Genomic DNA, 21,126 nt, shown 5'->3' with positions numbered 1-21,126 from the left:
TGTTAGCCCCCTGTGTGTATATATAGCCCTAGTTTTTCTTTAGTTCCTTGTGAGTTGTTGAATGTAATGTTTGTCTGTTTGCCAGTCATTCTGTTCTTTGTTCCCTATGGTTTTTCCATGAAATACCAGCACATAGATCCTTGCCTCTGCCTGTTTTCCACAGCTTCTCCACAACGTTACAGTTTTTTGCTGGCATGTCTCTTTGACTAGTGCATCTTTGAGCCTATATTTAGTATAAGTAAATTACTTAAGTACTGTTAAAATCAGATACTCTAAGACTTTTACTCAAGTTGTTTTGGAATGGGTGACTTGTAACGTGTAGTGGAGTCATTTTCACTGTAAGGTATCTGTACTTTTACTCAAGTATGGTTTTTAGGTACTCTTTACACCTCTGGTATATAAAAATATAATATGCTGAATCATTCTGTGAATATACTCAAAATGAGTATACCAAATTTAAATAACCTATATGCATATTTATTCTGAAATAATTTTGTAGCTACCGCTGCGACTGCTCACAAACTAACTTTACTGGTGTTCACTGTGAAATCCCACCTCCTCCCTGCTGGTCTCAACCCTGCCTCAACGGTGCTATCTGTGAGGATCAAAATGGGAACTACACCTGCAGTTGCTGGCCAGGTGACTTATATAGAGCTCATTTGTGTAAACTGGAATGTAATGGAATTAATAGATTGAATTTAGAATTAAATAAGGTGACTCTGTACTTATTTATTTATTTATAAAAAAGGGTTATGCACATGATTGGTAGATGTATTTTTATAGTGAAATCATGTTAATGGCTTTAAATAATCTTGGCAAAGTAGGACACTAAACTTCATTAGGCTGTCTCTTATATCTGTGTACCAGGGTTCGAGGGTCGTAACTGTACTCTAAGACTTTTACTCAAGTTGTTTTGGAATGGGTGACTTGTAACGTGTAGTGGAGTCATTTTCACTGTAAGGTATCTGTACTTTTACTCAAGTATGGTTTTTAGGTACTCTTTACACCTCTGGTATATAAAAATATAATATGCTGAATCATTCTGTGAATATACTCAAAATGAGTATACCAAAAATTAAATAACCTATATGCATATTTATTCTGAAATAATTTTGTAGCTACCGCTGTGACTGCTCACAAACTAACTTTACTGGTGTTCACTGTGAAATCCCACCTCCTCCCTGCTGGTCTCAACCCTGCCTCAACGGTGCCATCTGTGAGGATCAAAATGGGAACTACACCTGCAGTTGCTGGCCAGGTGACTTATATAGAGCTCATTTGTGTAAACTGGAATGTAATGGAATTAATAGATTGAATTTAGAATTAAATAAGGTGACTCTGTACTTATTTATTTATTTATTTATAAAAAAGGGTTATGCACATGATTGGTAGATGTATTTTTATAATGAAATCATGTTAATGGCCTTAAATAATCTTGGCAAAGGAGGACACTAAACTTCATTAGGCTGTCTCTTATATCTGTGTACCAGGGTTCGAGGGTCGTAACTGTGAGACAGACGTCAGTGAGTGTGATAGCAGTCCCTGTGTGAATGAAGGCACTTGCATTGAGTTCTCTTGGAAACCGCTTTATGGCACAGAGTCCCTGCTTCCCACTCAATACGACCCCAGACATGCTTCTGGCTTCATCTGCAAGTGTCCACCACGATTTTCAGGTATCTGCCCTGAAACACAGCCCCCATTTATACTTTTGTTTTACACTTATATTTACCAAATGTAACCCTGGACAACAATACCAGTCATAAGGTTCAATTTTTTGAAATTGAGATTTATACATCACCTGGAAGCTGAATAAACAAACTTTCCATTGATGTATGGATTGTTAGGATAGGACAATATTTGGCTGAGATACAACTTGAAAATCTGGAATCTGAGGCAGCAAAAAAAAAAATCTAAATATTGAGAAAATCGCTATGCATATTACTAATCAAAAATTAAGTTTTATTATATTTACAGTAGGAAATAGGGGTGCTCCGATCAGGATTTTTGAGGCCGATCACAGAAAGCAGTATCTGCCGATACCGATCTTTTTAAAGTCTTCTTTTTTTATCCTTTATAACTATTTATAGTGATATGGAGTATCGGGATTTTTAGACATTTATTCAGGGCCTTAATTTCATTTATGAGAATGGGGGGAATTCCCCTCTAAGGTGTCTCTTGTAAGGTGTCTCTTGTAAGAGGAGAAGCAGCTTTCACACAGGAGTCCGCTACTGATCTGTGGCTGTTTACCACAAACACAACATTCATCCATTATTTTGATTTCAAATCCAAACATTGTCACTGAAAATGCTTTTTCAGCATTGCAATTCTTTTTTTTACACAGTACAGTACAATCATGCATATTACTAATCAAAAATTAAGTTTTATTATATTTACAGTAGGAAATAGGGGTGCTCCGATCAGGATTTTTGAAGCCGATCACAGAAAGCAGTATCTGCCGATACCGATCTTTTTAAAGTCTTCTTTTTTTATCATTTATAACTATTTATAGTGATATGGAGTATCGGGATTTTTAGACATTTATTCAGGGCCTTAATTTCATTTATGAGAATGGGGGGAATTCCCCTCTAAGGTGTCTCTTGTAAGAGGAGAAGCAGCTTTCACACAGGAGTCCGCTACTGATCTGTGGCTGTTTACCACAAACACAACATTCATCCATTATTTTGATTTCAAATCCAAACATTGTCACTGAAAATGCTTTTTCAGCATTGCAATTCTTTTTTTTACACAGTACAGTACAATCTTTCACAGACATGTTTAAACACAATAAATATAAGCAACACATTATTCAATGCTTTTTACTTTTGCATTTACTTCTAGATTTATATATTAAGTTGCTCAAGCAAGTGGCAAAACATTTAAACTACTTTCCTTACGTTATCACAAACTTACCATTGACAGAAATAGTCAGCTCTACTGCCTTTCCTTTTGCATTTAAATCTTTATTACAAGCAATCCTGCAGTTCATAAAGAACTTTGTTTTCCTTCCTCCACGAGTGCCATCTATTATTGCCTTGTTTATCTAAAAGTGCTCTTTCCCTTTAAACCTAGCCAAAAAGCTATAAGTGTTGACTGTGAAACACAGTAGACTTTAATAATATGCATTTATGGTGTAATTACTAAATTTTCGTGTCAATCCATGTTCATATTTACTGCAAACAACGAGCTGTTACTTTAATTCAGCGCTTGCAGCGCAGCAATAGACTCAGTGAGGAAACATTATCTGCACTGCTGCAGACGCACCGTTCCTGAACTCACTGCTGGACCGCAACCGTGTGCAGTGAATGCTTTAATCCGTTAACATGAGCGCGGAAAAAATACACACCGCATACGCACTGCAAACGGAGTAATGTGAACCTGGCGTTATGTGTGTGCGCTGCGAGTGTGGGTGAGTGCACGGTTTCCAGGAGCAATCGGAGCACCCCTAGTATAGGAAATTTACAAAATATCTTCATGGAACATGATATTTACTTAACATCCTAATGATATTTGGCATAAAAGAAAAATCAATCATTTTGAACTCTACAGTGTATTTTTGGTTATTACTACAAATATACCCCAGCGACTTAAGACTGATTTTGTGGTCCAGGGTCACAAATATGAAACTGTTTAAATTTAGGATCAAGACATGTGCTAGCCGATCCAGAGTCCAGTTTGCATACATTTTCACCCTAAGCCAGGAAATTGGTTTCAAATATATGACTATTTAATCCTATGTCCTTAAATCAGACGGTTTTGAAAGAAATTGTTTAAATAAGGAAATGGTTAAAAATCCAGTACTGTCTCAAGAAGATCAACAGGTCACTGTAAAGGCTCTAAAGTCTTTAAAAATCAATAACCGATGGACAGCTGAGTCAGAGAATCAATACATCCTAACTGTTTTAATGCCTGGTTAAATTCTGGGCAAAATATTGCCTATAATGAGCATATGATAAGCATCATCAGGTTGTTGCAACTATACATCAAAACTGTCTTGGGTTTCTATCCAGTTTGCATAATCGAAACCAAATCATGCATCATACAACACATCTTTCAGCATAAATTCGCTCTACTGGTTCCCAGACTAAACAACTAAAGATATAACTGCATTATGATTTTTAATTTTTAGATTATACAAAAGTGTATGTCTCTCTGAACATCAGGTTACCAGCTCAGGACATGACTCAGAGGCGGAGGCTATAATTGGGCTTTGCATTGTAAGATGCTCAGGTTGCATTAAGCTAATCCCCCGGGAGCTGGCTTTGATGGGGGCCTAGTGTTGCAGTCTACAGTTTTTCTTGAAGGAAGGAATGTACACTGACGGCTGTCTGTTAGGATGGCCTTTGCTATAGATGGACCCATCAAAAAGCAATGTGACTGAACAGATGTGTGGCAGCTGAATGGTAGACTTCTAATGCCATGGAAGTTTTAGTTTGGATTTGGAGTGTTCTGTTGCTCATGTCAGGTACATTTTCACTTTTTTTAAGATTTCAGATGGTCTTTTTTTATTTTCTTTTTGATTGTAGGATTCGCAGTATGAATTCAGTGGTAAAATAAGTTGTGTTGGAGGAAAATTAAAAACCAAGGCTAGTGAAAAGTCAGACTAGCTACTGTTTTTTTTTTTTTGTTCACAGTTTCCATGATGCATTATTCATGGCTCCTTAATGTTTTATCCAGGCATTTTAAACTTATCCAGTAACTAAATTCTCATTCAGTGAAAATTGAAACAATAACAATAAGAAAACTCAGTTGGCAGTCATACTGGCGTAAAGTTGCATGAGTGTTATGCAACTAGCTTTGCATATTTGTTGTCCTGAGGGATTATTGACTAAAACGTGCCCATGTTATCCCTGGCATGAGCTACTCATTAGGTACAGACACAAAATTGGCACAAATTTAGCAAATAGTTTTAAGGATAAACTCTTAAAAAAACAATAAGAACTTGTTTTATGATTGCAGCGAGAAAAGTTCATTCTTGAGTAACAATCTTTGTTAAATGTTTATTTGTAAGGAACTAAATTCCACTCTGGGCTCTCCCCTTTTAGGTGCCTTGTGTGAGCAAAATTCTACTGCTTGTACCACCAACCCGTGTCATAATGGAGCCACATGTGAGGACTTCCTGAGCAGCTACAAGTGCATCTGCCTGTCTGAAAGCCAAGATGGAGTTCTCTACGGTGGACACAACTGTAGTGAGCCCCTGGTGGATTGCGAGGGCCACGAGTGCCAGAACAGGGCGGCCTGCATGCCCTTCCTGAGCGAAGGTGTACATGGCTACAGTTGCATCTGTGAGCCTGGCTACACCGGCTCTTTCTGCCAGACACCCACCGTATTCTCCTTCGAGATAGTTGGAGGATTCCTGCACCTGCAGACCCCGCTGCTGGGTGCGGAAACATACTTTAATATCACGCTAAGCTTTCGCACAGTACTGAAGAACACAGTGCTCTTTCAGAGGGGCAGCGAAGGGGTCATGCTCAGCCTGGAGCTGCAGGAGACACACCTGCTTCTTGATCTTAGGAGTGACCCTCAGCCAGACGCAACCAGCTGGACTCTGACACTGCCTCAGGATGTATCTGATGGCGAATGGCACATGGTAGAGGCCGTGCTTGGAGAGGGTACCCTGCTGCTACAACTACTGGAGCCATGCCAGGATGGAGATAACTGTGGTGCAACAGCCCAAGTGGAGACCGGTGCCCTTGAGCTGGAGTCAGCCCTGCAAAGCACCTTTGTTGGAGGATCGAATGAGGGAGGGGGCTCTGGCTCATTCATTGGCTGCATGAGGGACATGTTTGTGGACTCGCAGCTGATGGTACCGGAGGACTGGTTGAGCAGCTCAGTGGTAAATGTCATGCAAGGCTGTAGCCATCATGACAGATGCCTTTCTGGTCCATGCGAGAACCATGGAATGTGTATTAACCTTTGGCAAGGTTACCAGTGCTCTTGTCTGCGACCGTATGTGGGACAAAACTGTGCTGAGGGTAAGAACACCAGGGACTGATCTCCCATAAACCATGTCTACACTGGAAATATCCACTGTGGTGTTGTGAAGTCCCTGTCTGTTTTTTAAAGCACAACAGATATATTCTGTAGATGCCTATATGTAGACACGTTGATAGACTAGCAATAAATGTAAAAGATCACAGGATATACCTTGGCAGATGCTTCATGTTTCCTTTAAGGTTCCAAGATGCAATAGAAAAACTAGAATAGTTCTAAAAACTCTTTAAGAGTTGTATGTCTTCTCTTTCTCATACAGAGTACATTACTGCTAGATTTGGCCAGGAATACTCTGCAAGCTATGCTGTCTTCACCATCACCGACCAACTGGAACCAGACGCATTCTATCTGTCCATGTTCTTGCGTACACGGAAGGAGTCTGGTCTTTTGGTACTGCTTGCCAACAGCACCACTGAGTACTTGCAGATGTGGCTGGAAAAGGGAAAACTCATGGTACAAGTCAACAACTTGAAGACTTTAATAGGTAGAAGTGTGGTTAATGATGGTGAGATCCATTTTGTCGGCCTCACCATTAAGGAGGGCATGATGACTCTGCAGGAGTCAGATCATGAATTCGGAGCAACGGATGTTCAACCTGTTTCCGTTCAGTTTGAGGATGTGGTCTATGTTGGCGGACTGCTTGATGGGCAAGAGACATCTGCCTTCGGTGGTTATTTTAAAGGGTGCTTACAAGACTTGCAGCTCAATGGGAGGAAGTTAGAATTTTTCCCACTTGATGCTTCTGTGATGTCATACAGACCTGACCGCATGGTTGACGTTACCGCAGGCTGCACCACTGATGACTCTTGCTCTGTAAGTTACAATGTTTCGTGAGCCCTCAAGTGTCATGAGCTCTTAACTGCAACAGGACAATGGTTAGGTTACACCAGATCTGGCAGATATATGGACAAAACCCACTTATCTCACTTGGCTTTTATCCTCTTTGGCCTAGATGAATGCTTGATGACTTTGGTCATGTTAATCAAGAAACTAATTCAAAACACTGGCCAGATTCAAAAGATTTTTTTTAACCTGATTTGATTCAATAATCCAATAAACGATTAATCAGGTAATGTAAGTCCCTGAGTATTTATGCTGCTATTCATCACTATATAATTGATCATGTTTAAAATGGTGTGGTGATTGCAGGAATACTACTATATGATAGTATTTGTAAACATATTGTTCCCTGACATAGATTTAATGTAGTTAGCCGCCCTTTATTAGCCACTAGCAGTTTAGCTAACTACAGTGTTTAAAGGGTAGCTTGACCATAGTTTTAACCAGTGGAGAAAAGCTTTCCAAGCTACAAGCTATTACTAATTCCAAACACTTGATCTTACTACTTCTAAACCTTTTCTTATTTTTGATACTAATAAATAAATATATTTAAAAAATCATTTAATTGACAGTTTTGTATGTGTCATTTTTGTCTTTCCATTCCAGAAAAATCCTTGCCAGAATGGTGGCATGTGCTTCTCTCTATGGGATGACTTCACATGCAACTGCCCTCCTAGCACAGCAGGGCAGCACTGTGAGGAGGTGAGATGGTGTGAACTCACCCCCTGCCCACCACAAGCAACATGCCGGATCCTCAACCAGGGCTATGAATGTGAGTATTTTAGAACATATGACCTCAGAAGGATAAGACACAGTAGTCAAAAATCATGAAATATTGGTTTGAATACTAAGTCAAAATGAATGATTACAGAATTAAAATAAAATGAAGTATTTTGGATTAATACCCTTCCAGATTTATGTTAAATACTAGGCTCAGGAAAGAGTCTTGCTGAGAGCATCTAGCAGACTTTAACTAAGATATTTTGGCGAATAAGTCTTAATTCTCAAAGTGTTACATAAACTATGTCTGCCTTTATATTACATAGGCATTTCTAATGTGACTTTTCAAGACAACACCACTCTTGTATACCATGGGAATGGGCTAATTTCCCGCCACCTGACCAGCATCGTTTTCAGTATCCGAACACGTAAACACAATGCGGCAGTGTTACATGCAGAGAGTGAGTCCGACTTTGTTACGGTATCCATTCAAGATGGCTTTCTGACTCAACCAGGGCTATGAATGTGAGTATTTTAGAACATATGACCTCAGAAGTATAAGACACAGTAGTCAAAAATCATGAAATATTGGTTTGAATACTAAGTCAAAATGAATGATTACAGAATTAAACTAAAATGAAGTATTTTGGATTAATACCCTTCCAGATTTATGTTAAATACTAGGCTCAGGAAAGAGTCTTGCTGAGAGCATCTAGCAGACTTTAACTAAGATTTTTTGGCGAATAAGTCTTAATTCTCAAAGTGTTACATAAACTATGTCTGCCTTTATATTACATAGGCATTTCTAATGTGACTTTTCAAGACAACACCACTCTTGTATACCATGGGAATGGGCTGATTTCCCGCCACCTGACCAGCATCGTTTTCAGTATCCGAACACGTAAACACAATGCGGCAGTGTTACATGCAGAGAGTGAGTCCGACTTTGTTACGGTATCCATTCAAGATGGCTTTCTGGTGCTAGAACTTCTAAGTGAACCTTCTTCCTCATCATCTTTGTCACCCGTAACCCTGCACAGCCCAAGACCAGTGGCCGATGGAGAATGGCATGCAGTAGAGCTGTTAATGGCCAGTCCCTGGGCTAACAGCTCCCAGTGGATCATGGTCCCTCTTGATGAAAAGGACGAGCCTACTATATCTGACTCCATGACCGGAAATCTAGACTTCCTACGAGAAGGTGTCGATATCCTTCTAGGAGGACTTGGCCCAGAGTCTGGATGGAATCTGATTGGCTGTCTGAGTAATATTGAAATTGGTGGCATTGTGCTTCCATATTATGGCCCTGCTGAGGTGAGATTCCCACGTACACAGGAAGAGAAGTTCAATAAGTTATCGGAGGAACCTGTCCAAACTGGCTGTGCTGGTGAGGTGGTGTGTGAACCCAACCCCTGCTTGCATGGGGGAATCTGTGACGATCACTTCAACCTTTTCCAATGCTTCTGTCTACCTGGCTGGGGCGGTGATCGCTGCGAGCTGAATACAAATACCTGCACCTCCAACCCCTGTCAACACGGATACTGCATTGTGCAGGACCTTTCATACAGCTGCGCATGTGAGAGTGGCTACACCGGCACCAACTGTGAGGTTAAAGTGGACATATGTGCCGGTCACACGTGTGCTAATGGTGGGACCTGCTTGCATGGCTTCAACAGCTATTCCTGCCTCTGCCCCGACAGGTTTACTGGGCCATATTGCAAGTGAGTCTGTTCTAATGTTTGTCATGTAGTTGACTAGTTGACTTGTTCATTACTACTATTGGTGATACTTGGGTTTTTGAGCAAACCCCTAACTCAGGGTTCCTCAAATCTGGCCTGGAAGGCCAGTGGCCTGCAGTTTTGCTCAAACCCTAATCAAACTACCTGTAATTTGAAAGGCATTCATTAGGTTGCTCAGATGTCTTTAATTAAGCTTGGAGCTAAACTCTACAGGGTAGTGGCCCGCCAGTGCCAGATTTATGGAATCCTGTCCTATCCCTAAGTATTAAACATTGGCTTGTAACTGGTTCCATCGTTCCCCTGTTGTGATACAATCATGAGTGATCCCCAGGGCCGTCCTTAGGGGGGTGAAACTGGTGCGGTTGCACTGGGCCCCACGGCGAACGGACGAACGCGATCGCGAACGGACTGAGGGGCCCCCCCGGAACGCGATTGCGAACGGACCGAGGGGGACCCCGCATCAGCTAAGGACGGCCCTGGTGATCTCTTAAATCATGTGGTTGAAAAGAAGTGTGCAGTTGCTTGTCAAAGCACCTGGACTTGGGCAATTAAACAGGTGAAAAAATTTCATAGGCTTACACTAAAAGAGGAACCCGAGGCATCTAGGGACCAAAAATGAGGGTGAGCTCTTCTGACTAGTAAGATACCACTCTAGAATTGTGGTGGTGAATTTTGTGAGGAAAGCACTACTTCCTTCAATGTAAGAGTTTATTCTAACTTTAGCAGATTTTGTGGAGGCTATGTGCATACAAAGACTTGATTTAAGGCTTCTACACCAAGGCAATTCACAGATACGTCTGTAAGGAATAGTGTTTGTCCCTTCTGCAAAACATTGAACCAAGTCAAGAAGAGACTTGCCTTAGATATGAAATCAACCTGGTGTTAAAAAGCCATAGCTCAAGAACCTACTCCACTTTTCAAAGGAAAGAGAATGCAAAACAGAAAGTCAGACTTTGTACATGGAAACAGGCCACAAACCTCGCACAATGATTCCCATCAAAGAAAGAAAGCAACCTGAATGAATCAAGACCCCTAAGAGACTGATTTGTTATGAAGGTAATGCAAATCATATAATTGCTTTTATGGTGTTGTTTATGCTAGCTTGACTGCAGAGACGTGTCTGCTGCCATACGTGTCATTTGAAAGCAGTAATGGTAATAATAGTCTCTGTTGAGAGTGCCCATCCTCCAGTGGTTGCGTTAGGCCTTCAGGGTGGCATCTAAGGCAAGTCTGCAGCCATTTATCTCATAAACATGTTTTGTTGCCAGACTGCTTCATAGCACTCCTTTGAAACTGCCTTGCAGGCAGCCGTGAGACATAATAGATCTATCTTTTCCCCACTGCAGAGTTAGAGAGATCTTTGGTGTAAAGTTTTACTGTTTAAAAAAAAGAATGACGCTTGCTGTTTGTTTGTCTCTTTCCTGTTCCCTTTGTCTCACAACAGCACTCGGATTGAAGAGGCTCCGTGGTACGTAGTTGTCAGGAGCGTGTAAGTGCCGTTTACTGTTGACTTGTTTTTAGATATTTCCTCCTTATTTCTAACTTAATTTTTTCTTCCTCTTCTTCCTTGTACTTCCTTGTTTACTACCGATCCCCATTTTCTTGCCGTCCTTGCTTTCCTCACTTCCTTCCTTCCTTCCTTCAGATTTCTTTCCTCCTTTTCCTTCCTACTGTCATTTCCTTTGTCTCTCTACCTCTTCTTTCTTGCCTTCTTCCTTCCCTTCATACTATTTCCTTCTCGCTATCCCTTGTTTTTGTACCTTTCTCTCCATCTTTTCTTTCTTCCTACTTTCCTTTCCCTCTATCCTTTCTTCCCTGCCATACCTCCTAATTTCTTTTCTGTCTGTATACCTTTATTCTTGCCTTCCTTTGTCCTTCTCTCTCTTCCTTCTTGATTTTGCCCTTCCTTCCTTTATTCCTATTCTTTTCTTTCTCTCAATTTTTTTTCTTTCTTGCTGTCCTTTACTTTCTCTCCATATCTTTCTTTAGTTTTTCTTCCTTCCTTCTCTTTCTTTCTCCCTTGCTATCCTTTACTTTCTCTTCATATCTTTTTCCTTTTTCTTACTTCCTACTTTCTTCCTTCCTTCCTTCTTCCCTTGGTATCCTTTATTTTCTCTTCATATCTTTCTTTCCTTTTTCTTACTTCCTACTTCCTTAATTTCTTTCTTTCTTTCTTCTCCTATAATCCTTTATTTCACATGTCTCTGTAAAGTAAAAGAAAACCACAATAAGTAATAGTTCCTTTCTTAAAACTTTGTATTTGTCATATCATATACAGTATTTGTCCACACAGAATAACAATAGGGGAGTCTTTATATTAGCTGTATGTTAATCCTGATATAATGCGACGGTTTATTGTTTTCTTTTTGTCTTGTGGTCAGTGGTTTATTCACATGCTAATGTCATTATTCTAATCGTGGGCTAATCCTCTTTTGTGCGGGACAAAGCAGCGGGGGGTAGTAGGTAGTAGCCCCTTACATGGCTCTCAAGAGGAGAGGATGGATTCTTCATCATCTGTTATGTTTCTTTCTTTTCCCTCATTCTCCCCATCCCCAGACCGCCCAAGCTCCCGGTGTCCATCTGTGGTGATGAACAGCAGAACTACACTTGTTTCAATGGGGGGAACTGTTCTGACTCCAACATGATGTGTGACTGCCTCCCTGGGTTTTCGGGTCACTGGTGATTATTCCTCGCCTTTCTTTGTTCACATCATCTCATATGTACATGTTAATGAATTTCAGGGTAGTAATAATGCCAGTAATAGTTAACCAGTTTTAGAATGCATGTAATATTCGTATTCAGAAACAAATATTAATAACACCAATAACCGTAATATTTAAGTTAATAATAATAAGGTTTGTTTTCGCTATACATTTGTCACTTAGGTGCGAACTAGATCTTGATGAATGTAGATCCAACCCTTGCTTGAATGGCGGCTACTGCCAGAACATGGTGAACAAGTTCCAGTGTGTCTGTGAAATGACCTTCGCTGGCAAGACCTGCGAAGTCGACGTAAGCGACATTTACTTTTACATGGCCGCTTTGTTATTGCAAAACCTCTTCCAGCTTCTCTCCTACCTCATTCTTCACTTAGACGATGAACCAGAGGTAGACTGGGGTGACAATGAGTAAACAGGTCTTTGGTGGAGGCTAGGAAAAGTGCTAGTGTAATTGTTTTCTACACAGGTTTAATAAGCTGGAATGGTATACAGACTCAAAATGTTGCTTCACAACTGGTATATAAGGTCTGTAGATAGTTGAAATGAATATATATTTAAATGAAATTCAAGTATTTATCAAGTAAGTAAATGTATTTGTAAACATGAATTTGTTAACCACAGTATTATTTGTTAGTTTGGGAAAAACTACATGTGCAAGGGCTCTATTATTTACTGGATCAGGCCAGACGACATATCAGTGAAACCGCTTAGTGCCTTAAGATGACACGGTTTCATAAACAAGACTGTGTCTAATACAAAGGACCTTTTTTTACTGTACTTTATGCAGTCCAAGTGAGAATCGTAGACTGATTTCAGGGGAAATTATTTTGAGAATACTTTTAGAGAATTATCATGCATTTAAAGGAATACAACCTAAAAATGGCTTATGAGCATAGAATACACTTAGTTTATTTCTGTTTAGGGAAGAATAACATTTAAGGTTTCATCTCAGCTGTCAGTTCTATGGTATTTAAATTCATAATTTTCCTTTCCATTTTCAGAACTGATTTATACTCCGCAATATCCCACTATTGAACTCATCTCTCTTTTGTATCTTAAAATCATTTTTAATTACTCTTCTGTAATTCTTTCAATATATTTTAAACCATCAATATGTCACACTCAACATTTCAGTAGTTTATAGTGTTATGTGTTCATCTGTCTGTTGATCTCTGTTAGCGTTCATGACCAGATTGTGTACATTGTCTCTCACATTCTGTCTTTAGATGACTGTCTTCAAATAAAGCATTTATCTCCATCCCATCCATCATCATTCTGTTGTTTGTCCTTTGTCGGTTTTGTTTAGCTGTCTCTCTACTGTCATTACACATCCAGACACTGTGCCAGTGACACATCATGCAGGTTTTGAAGAATGTTGCCACAGATTTTGATAGACAGAGCCACTGAACTAGGGGCAGCAGACACATCAAAGATACAGCGGCACTGTAAAACCTATGGCAGGTGTGTTGACTCAGCACACAAAAGTGTGTACTGTGCAAGTTTGAAACAAGTTGGAGATTTTTTCCAGATGCAACTTACAGTATATCAGTTGCTTTGACAGCTTTACTCAGAGTTAAGGGTACATTGGATACACTGGTGATTGCAGGGGAATCACATCGATTTGGTTTACAGTTCACACCTCATGGAATTAGATACTAGTATTACTAGTGGAGTTCATTAACCACATATTTTGGCTACATCCACCCTCCTAGTTTTACGAAATTATCTTTTTATTCAGTAATTAAAATGCAATTTATATAGTCTCTCTTCTATTAATGTAATGGTGGTCTTGAGATGTAAAACAGCTCATAAGAAGTTGAAATGTCAATTAATTAAAGTTTAACTTTTTATCTTGTTATATAAACTGTACAAACCTAAGAAGGTTGTATGATTATCATGATTTTAAAAAATAATGATATTTAAAATATAAAGCATATGTTTGAAAACTTATTGGGAAATCCAGAAACCGAACAGTATTTATATAATTTTTTACCTCTAATACACCACTATGTCCAACTGTCTTTGGGCGCACTGTGTAAACAATGAGTGACGTATGCGCGCGAGAGATCACATCCGGCGCTTGCATAAACTATGCAAGAGCGCGTACACGCATCACGCATCGAAAGCCGTGCGCACGCCCAAAGACAGTTGAACATAGTGGTGTATTAGAGGTAAAAAATGATATAAATACTAGGGTGACCATACGTGCCATTTTCCCAGGACGCGTCCTGGCCAGGATTTCTATACTTTTGATGTCATACACCGATCGGTCTGCACACGCAAACAAAGCCAAAACCTAGATATTTTAGGCAATATAGAAATCCTGGCCAGGACTCGTGTCCTGGGAAAATGGCACGTATGGTCACCCTAATAAATACTGTTCAGTTTCTGGCACAAACCGATCGTTTCGTGTCTTAGGACATCAATGTGTCGTCACGAGCCGCAGGGTTTCATTTGGATTTGTCTGTGCATGTTTTTTTACTCTCATAGATTTTGTTACCATTGCCATGCATTATACGACTGATAGACTGCAACGGTTAAAGTTAAAAATCATCATATGTGTTCTACTGAAGAAACAAAGTCACCTACATCTTGGATGCCCTGGGGGTAAGCAGATAAACATAACGTTTTCATTTTTGGGTGAACTATCCCTTTAAGATGTCTACATTCATGTGTGTAAAAATATAAATATGAAATGCACTTTGTTCGGCTTAAATCAGGCCCTAAAAACAGGCATGCATTTCAAGACAGATTTTTCTTGGCAGATACTTAAATTAACCAAATTACATTTATGTGATTGAGTTGAATATATGATTTCACAAAGTTTAAGGTTACTGTGACTGAAGATGTCCCGCTGTCTCCTCAAGATGTCCTTATATTCATCTTGAGAGCAGTGTGCAGGTTAAAGATAGCCACGTTCCACTCTTTAAATCCTATCTAAGAGGATAAATGCTGGTGAGAGGATCTCATCTCATGCTAAGACACGTTACAGCGTTGCTCTCTGAGCTTTGCTGTTTTCTTAAGGACTCATTAAATCAAAATAAGACTTTTGTGGCTTTTCGTTCACGTCTGTTAGTTTTGAAGATATCTATTTGCTAGTGTAAAAGTACTTTTAACAGACAAACACGTTTAAAATGTAGTCTCTCTCTTTCAGGAAAAAGGACTAATAATATTGTTGGCTCATCCTGTACTACAATTTTTTTGTCTAGTCACATGCTCTCTATGACTTGAGTATGTCCTTCCCAAACTTTTCATAATAAAACAAAGCAAGCATATTGCTGCAAAATAAACTGGCGCACACACCTGCGCAGGTAGCCTTCTTACATACATAAATTAGTGAATCGTTTTATTGAACCGGTTCAACAATTCAAAGAAACCGATTCACTAAAATGAATCAGACTTAGCGATTCTCTTAATGAAAAGGTCGGTTTGCTTGGCTGTAAACCTGTGTGCGCAATATTACGAAAATAGCACAAAATAACACCAATGCTTCTTAAAAAAAATACATTTCAGTCTTTCTACTTAAAGTTTCACGTTTATTTCACGTCCAATTCACATTTAATTAATTGTCCCTGTAGTGTTGTCAGGTATTAGCCACAAACTGGTTCGCAAGACAACTTTATCTAGGTTAACTATCCTGTGATTATAAATAATTTAAAATATTTCAGTTCTATTACTAATGTAATACATTTAAAAAACTTAAAAATAGATCATATGTGCAGAGTCAAGGCGACGGAAGCAATCGCAGCTCTTGAGGGCTAGTGTTTTTTGACTGCTGAAGCATAAATGTGTCTCAGTGTGAGGAATCTGGGGGTCTGTGGTTCTGCTCCACGTCTGCAGAGAAAGTTTGTGTCTTCAGAGTGACAGAATAGTGCTTGGCCAGCAGAAAGGCGCAGCGGCGTTCTGTGTGAAATGCAACTCAGCAGTGCATCGCTGCAGGTCTGAGAAACGAGGGGGAAATATAGCGGGAGAAGCTTATCGCAGTGACAGGGTCGTTTGTCTGCTGGAAAGTCTGGCTGTCTCTTTCTTTCCCTCTTTCTCTCACACACATAAAACATCGCCTTCAGAGCAGGTGATGAGCTCAGCTCAGAGTTTCTGTGGCCATGAGCTTCTTGCCTGTCGCTGCTGCTTCAACAGATGGAGCCGAGTGTTGGGAAGGGCTGGGTTGGATGATCTAATTTTGGTCCTGAAGATCAGTCCATCTACTCTACAGTATAAAGTGTGTGAGAAGCAGCATTTGATGGCGTGTACTGATTCTTGAATCTTGGCACAATATACAATCATTTTTATAGCATAAGTATGATATACTAAAATAAATAACTATTATTGATATAATTTATTTGATTCTTTCCGAAGGTTACATTGTTAAGCTAGTAGGTGGCGACAAGTGACTGTATATTTGTTTGAATTATAAATAGTTTGGTCAAATGATTTGTTCAAAAACGCTGATTCGTTCAGAAACAAAACAACTTAGGCCTACTCATTGAATACGTTAGTCAACAGGTTTGTTCAAAAATGCTGATTGATTCAGAAACAAAACAATACGAGTGAGTCATTAAGGCCCACATTTAAGTGAATTCCAAAATGTTGATGCATTCAAAAACTTGAAAGGGTTCCTACACATTTTCAGTTTCAAAATTCCATACTTTCCCAGACTCACATTTGCAAACCTCTCTATTTTTTTATCGATTTTCTCAAAGTGACAACATACAGAGCCCCTAAAATAAATAATAATAATAAAAAAATACAGACTTTTGCATGCACACAAGAAACTTTTTTTGTGCCCTCTGGAAACTATTCGTATGCACATAGGATTTTAATTTTTTTTGCATGCTTACACATTACAATTTCTAGTGTTATATAACCCATTTCCTTTACGTATCACTAAAATCTTACTATGAATAAAATGAGAGCATGGATGCACATGAATTAAGAGATCTATTTGCTCAAAATTTGAAAAAAAAAAACATCCTCTGTGGCAGCAGAGAAACCATGACACGAAATGGGCTGACGGCATAATATGGCTGTGTGGATTGTCGTATTTGCCAAGTTCAAGGGTCTATAAAAAAAAAAAAAAGACTGGTACTGTAAAAAAGAATTTGGCTTTTGTTAGGGCAATATGTCATAGGCTTTAGGTCTCTTTAATGCAAAGTCTGTGGCAGCCAAGAAACCACATAGCAAAATGGGCTGACGGCGCAATAGATGGATCAGTGTGCATTGTCCTATATGCCAAGTAATGGTTTCTTGTGCGCACATAAACATCTGATTCTGTATATTTTTTTATTTTTGGGAACAAAACAATATGAGTGATTCATTAAATCATTCATTCAGTCAATCTGTTCAAAAACACTGACTGATTTAGGAACAAAACAAAAAGTGAGTCACTGAATCATTCATTCAACCGATTTGTTTAAAACACTGTTTTCAGGAACAAAACAAGTTGCTCTAAATTGAGTCACTGAATCATTGGTCAACTGATTTATTTAAAACCACTGATTCATTCATGAACAGAGCATGACTGTCTAAATAACTAGTAATGTTGTGTTCAAAATGTACTCAATACTAACTTCTCATTGAACTCTTGAATAAGCTAAAAGGTGGAACGTTTTTGTTTGTAAAAACGTAATCTAAGCGTCAAGTTTGACTGTGGTGAAAATGTCGAGAGGTGGCAGATGGAGGGGGCAGAAAGGGACGCTGGGAGCAGATGACTGCACCAATAAATCTATAGAGTAGCTCACCTTATGAATATTTTCCAGCATGCAATCGTACAGAGACTGAGCCAAGAGAATCTCAATATGCATATGTGAAGCGTATTAGTGTTGACTAACATCTAGATTATACAGCTTTATTATGCTGTCAAGCGTCAAATTAAATCTACTCTTTATTATATTTAAAATATTACTTTTACTGACTTCTCATCGCTGACTCTGCCCCGTCTTCCATTCCTCCAGCTGAATGCAGAGAATGTGTCGTCTGACCTGTTGCTGTCCATCAGCCTGGTGTCTGTGGTTCTGTTGTTGGTTCTTTTCGGCGTGGCCACAGCTTTGGTCATCACGCTGAACCGACGGGCCACACGAGGCACTTACAGCCCCAGTCGACAGGAGAAGGAAGGTTCAAGAGTGGAGATGTGGAACATCGTGGAGCCTCCACCAATGGAGAGACTCATCTGAGCCAATCAACCAACGCTCAGTCAGTCATGTTGTTTGTGGCTTGTTGGTTTTACAAGAAGGAAAAATACCTTTTTATTGACTGATCATGTGGCAGCTATCATCCGCTAGATCAGTGCTGATAAACTTCAGTCCTGGAGGGCCACTGTCCTGCAGAGTTTAGCTCCAACCCTAATCAAACACCCGAACAAGCAAATCAAGGTCTTCAAGATCACTAGAATGCTACAGGCAGGTGTGTTTGATTAGGATTGGAGCTAAACTCTGCAGGACAGTGGCCCTCCAGGAACGAAGCTGCCCAGCCCTGAGCTAGGTAATAGTCTCATAAATGATCATTTTGGTTGGACAATCTTCCTCATAATGGATGTGTAATTTAAATAATACAATGTGATGAACACCTCCGAAAAGCTTTAGGATTCATTGATTGGTGAATTGTGAAGCATTTTTTAATCAAGACAATGCTGCTCAACAATCACGGCTAATTAGAACATATTTAATAGAGGTCGGGCCAATGTGATTTCAGTGGTTCAGCACATGGAAGAAAGGGATTAGTTTTTGCATCACGCCTGGTCAGGACTTGTCAAGGTCTTATATTTATGGTTATAAAAGTAACATTTGCAGGAAAAAAAATTATGCGCACACTTTTGGGGCATTTCCGATTTCTGTATGCATAAAAACAAATGCATAAAAGTTTCTTGTAAGTGTCTCAGGATTGTTTTTCTTCAAGTGTTGTCACTTTAGTTCTGTAATAAAAAGACTCGAATTTGTCAAGTACATTTGATTTTGATCAACATCAACACTTAATGAACTGATAGCATAGAAACACAAACATGGATTTGTTATCATTTGATGCTGTTGTTCTGTAAAGAAAATTGTGTAAATGATTTGTGTCAATATTAAAAACAATAGTTTCACTGATCACCCGATTATTGTATTTTAATAATGATTTATACTTCAAGCTGAAGTGAAAATTCAGTGAATCAACACGGGTGAGTTGAATGGACATTTATCATTTATTTCAGTTCACAGTGCATACAGTGGTACCAGTAGTTCCTGTAATAACACATCAGGCCGACCTAATTTGTGCTTGAAAACAATAAAACTGCACCGAGCACGCGGCAGAGTTTATCCAGCTTCATTCACTCAAAAGCACTTCAACTTACAAACTGAACTGATCGCCTGGTGATTCCATATGTACAGCAAACATTCAAGAAAGTGAAGCATGATTGGTGTCTATCATTATATTGAATACAATCAGCTATACACACTTTTTGGTTAACAAAAGCATGTTGCGCTGTGTTGAACATTCAGAAGCACATTTTGGAGAGTCCAGTGATTCAGCTACAGCAGCTCATTACTCAATTTTCTACAGCAAAACAGATGGAAAATGAAGAATGTCACAATAGTACGAAGTAAAAACATGTGAATGGTACCATGGTCATAAAAGTTGACATCGTATTTCTTTGTGCGCTCATGCATCTGTAAAAGAATTCCCAGCGTCACAAAAAATGTCATAGAACTTTACAACGAAAATGCACATCAATAACAAGAGCATCTGTAAACAGGAAAGAAGAAGAAAAAAGATTTTGGGTTGCACTTTCCTCAATGTATGTGGTGACTATCTAGTTTCAAGTAGTGTTTAAATTTAAACAGCCGTTGAACAGAAACTGGTTCAAATTTAATGTAACCAAGCGTAATTGTAAAAATAATGACTGTTTTCATACAGGTTTCCCAAAAGATTACACAGTTCAGCTAAAAGAAAAAAAAAACCACTTGGTAGTTTCTATGCTGCAACATAAACTGTGACCAGATTTCAAATAATGCTAAACATTAAATAAAATTTTAAATCTCTACTTTAAAAACAAATACGTAAGTTAGATAGAAAAGTGGTTAAATACCTTTTCAAGGCAAAATTCTAGCTATTCTGAATTTTCAGTCATTACAAAGACAAATATCAAGAAGTTATTCAAAATACAGAGCACACTTGAAGTCATGGACGACAACGATAAACCAAACTGTACATGTTTTCTAAATACATAGTATCAAAAACAGTAAAGACAATAAAAATACGCAAAGAAAGCAATGTAAAACTGATCACATGGCCATTGTGAGACGCTTCGACAGATCCTGTGCGCTTGATTGGTTTTGAACAGGCTGATGGTCTTTCTTGCATCAACCATATACTTACAAACAGGTTATTAGGCAAAAAGCACAACTTTTCTGACATTCTCCTATTATTTACTATTATACAGTATTTCAGGTTTCCGTTTGAGTACCAATATCATGTGATTTAGAAACCATAATTCAAAATTCAGAACTAAAGTACCTGTAATAAATACGAACTTTGTACTAAAACCTAAACTCAGCATTGCACGCATTAAGGTTTGGTCACATTTATCATTGTTATGCAAATATTGGTGGGCAAAATCCAGTCATTTCAATAGGAATCCACACGACTGGAACTTTCGCGTGAGAGCAAAAGATTTTCCCACAGATTTCGCAACTGGTTCAAGTTAGTCAGATGGATTCTGCACATTGAACAACAGAAAGTTGCTTGATTTGAAAGTGACTTCAGAGTGAGCTGTGCTTCATACATTGCTACACTATTGAAAATGGACCTTTTATTGCCCACAAAATTTCTCTAATCTGACCACACTTTTACTGATAAAGAGCTGCTGTCTATGTAGACTGTATTCAATCAGTTATGCATGAGATTCCATTTATGAGTTAGAAGGCAGCTGCCTATCTAAGGAGCAGACAGCCCACTAGTATTGTTATTCAAGCAGATAAACTCAGTTAAGGCACAACCTTGCATTTTAACAGGGATTGGGGTCAATATCATTTCAGAACTTCCCTTAAGTTGTTGAATTGTTAAAAATAGTACACATATGGGATCACGTTTACAGTAAATACCTTTGAGCAATGTTAGCAAAAACGATAAGCTTCCTGTTTCTA

The 21,126-nt window shown here is 39.0% G+C and overlaps 1 protein-coding gene across 1 annotated transcript in view; it reads left to right on the top strand.

Annotated features, from left to right (window-relative positions):
• Positions 1 to 18,317, top strand: part of crb1 (crumbs cell polarity complex component 1) — a 25,381-nt gene extending 7,064 nt beyond the window's left edge. Inside the window, exons 4-13 of the mRNA XM_016273792.1 lie at positions 500 to 639; positions 1,491 to 1,673; positions 5,043 to 5,972; positions 6,251 to 6,804; positions 7,438 to 7,603; positions 8,351 to 9,269; positions 10,732 to 10,776; positions 11,844 to 11,966; positions 12,173 to 12,299; positions 17,959 to 18,317. Coding sequence (XP_016129278.1) covers positions 500 to 639; positions 1,491 to 1,673; positions 5,043 to 5,972; positions 6,251 to 6,804; positions 7,438 to 7,603; positions 8,351 to 9,269; positions 10,732 to 10,776; positions 11,844 to 11,966; positions 12,173 to 12,299; positions 17,959 to 18,177 — 3,406 coding nt within the window. The 3' untranslated portion in view covers positions 18,178 to 18,317. The remainder of the gene's footprint in view (positions 1 to 499; positions 640 to 1,490; positions 1,674 to 5,042; positions 5,973 to 6,250; positions 6,805 to 7,437; positions 7,604 to 8,350; positions 9,270 to 10,731; positions 10,777 to 11,843; positions 11,967 to 12,172; positions 12,300 to 17,958) is intronic.
• The last annotated feature ends 2,809 nt before the right edge of the window (positions 18,318 to 21,126 follow it).

The sequence above is a fragment of the Sinocyclocheilus grahami genome, unplaced genomic scaffold (genome assembly GCF_001515645.1).
Source record: "Sinocyclocheilus grahami isolate Dianchi unplaced genomic scaffold, SAMN03320097.WGS_v1.1 scaffold81.1, whole genome shotgun sequence".
Classification (NCBI taxonomy): domain Eukaryota; kingdom Metazoa; phylum Chordata; class Actinopteri; order Cypriniformes; family Cyprinidae; genus Sinocyclocheilus; species Sinocyclocheilus grahami.
The sequence above is the reverse complement of the archived record's forward strand: the minus strand, read 5'-3'. Positions and strand labels throughout refer to the sequence as shown.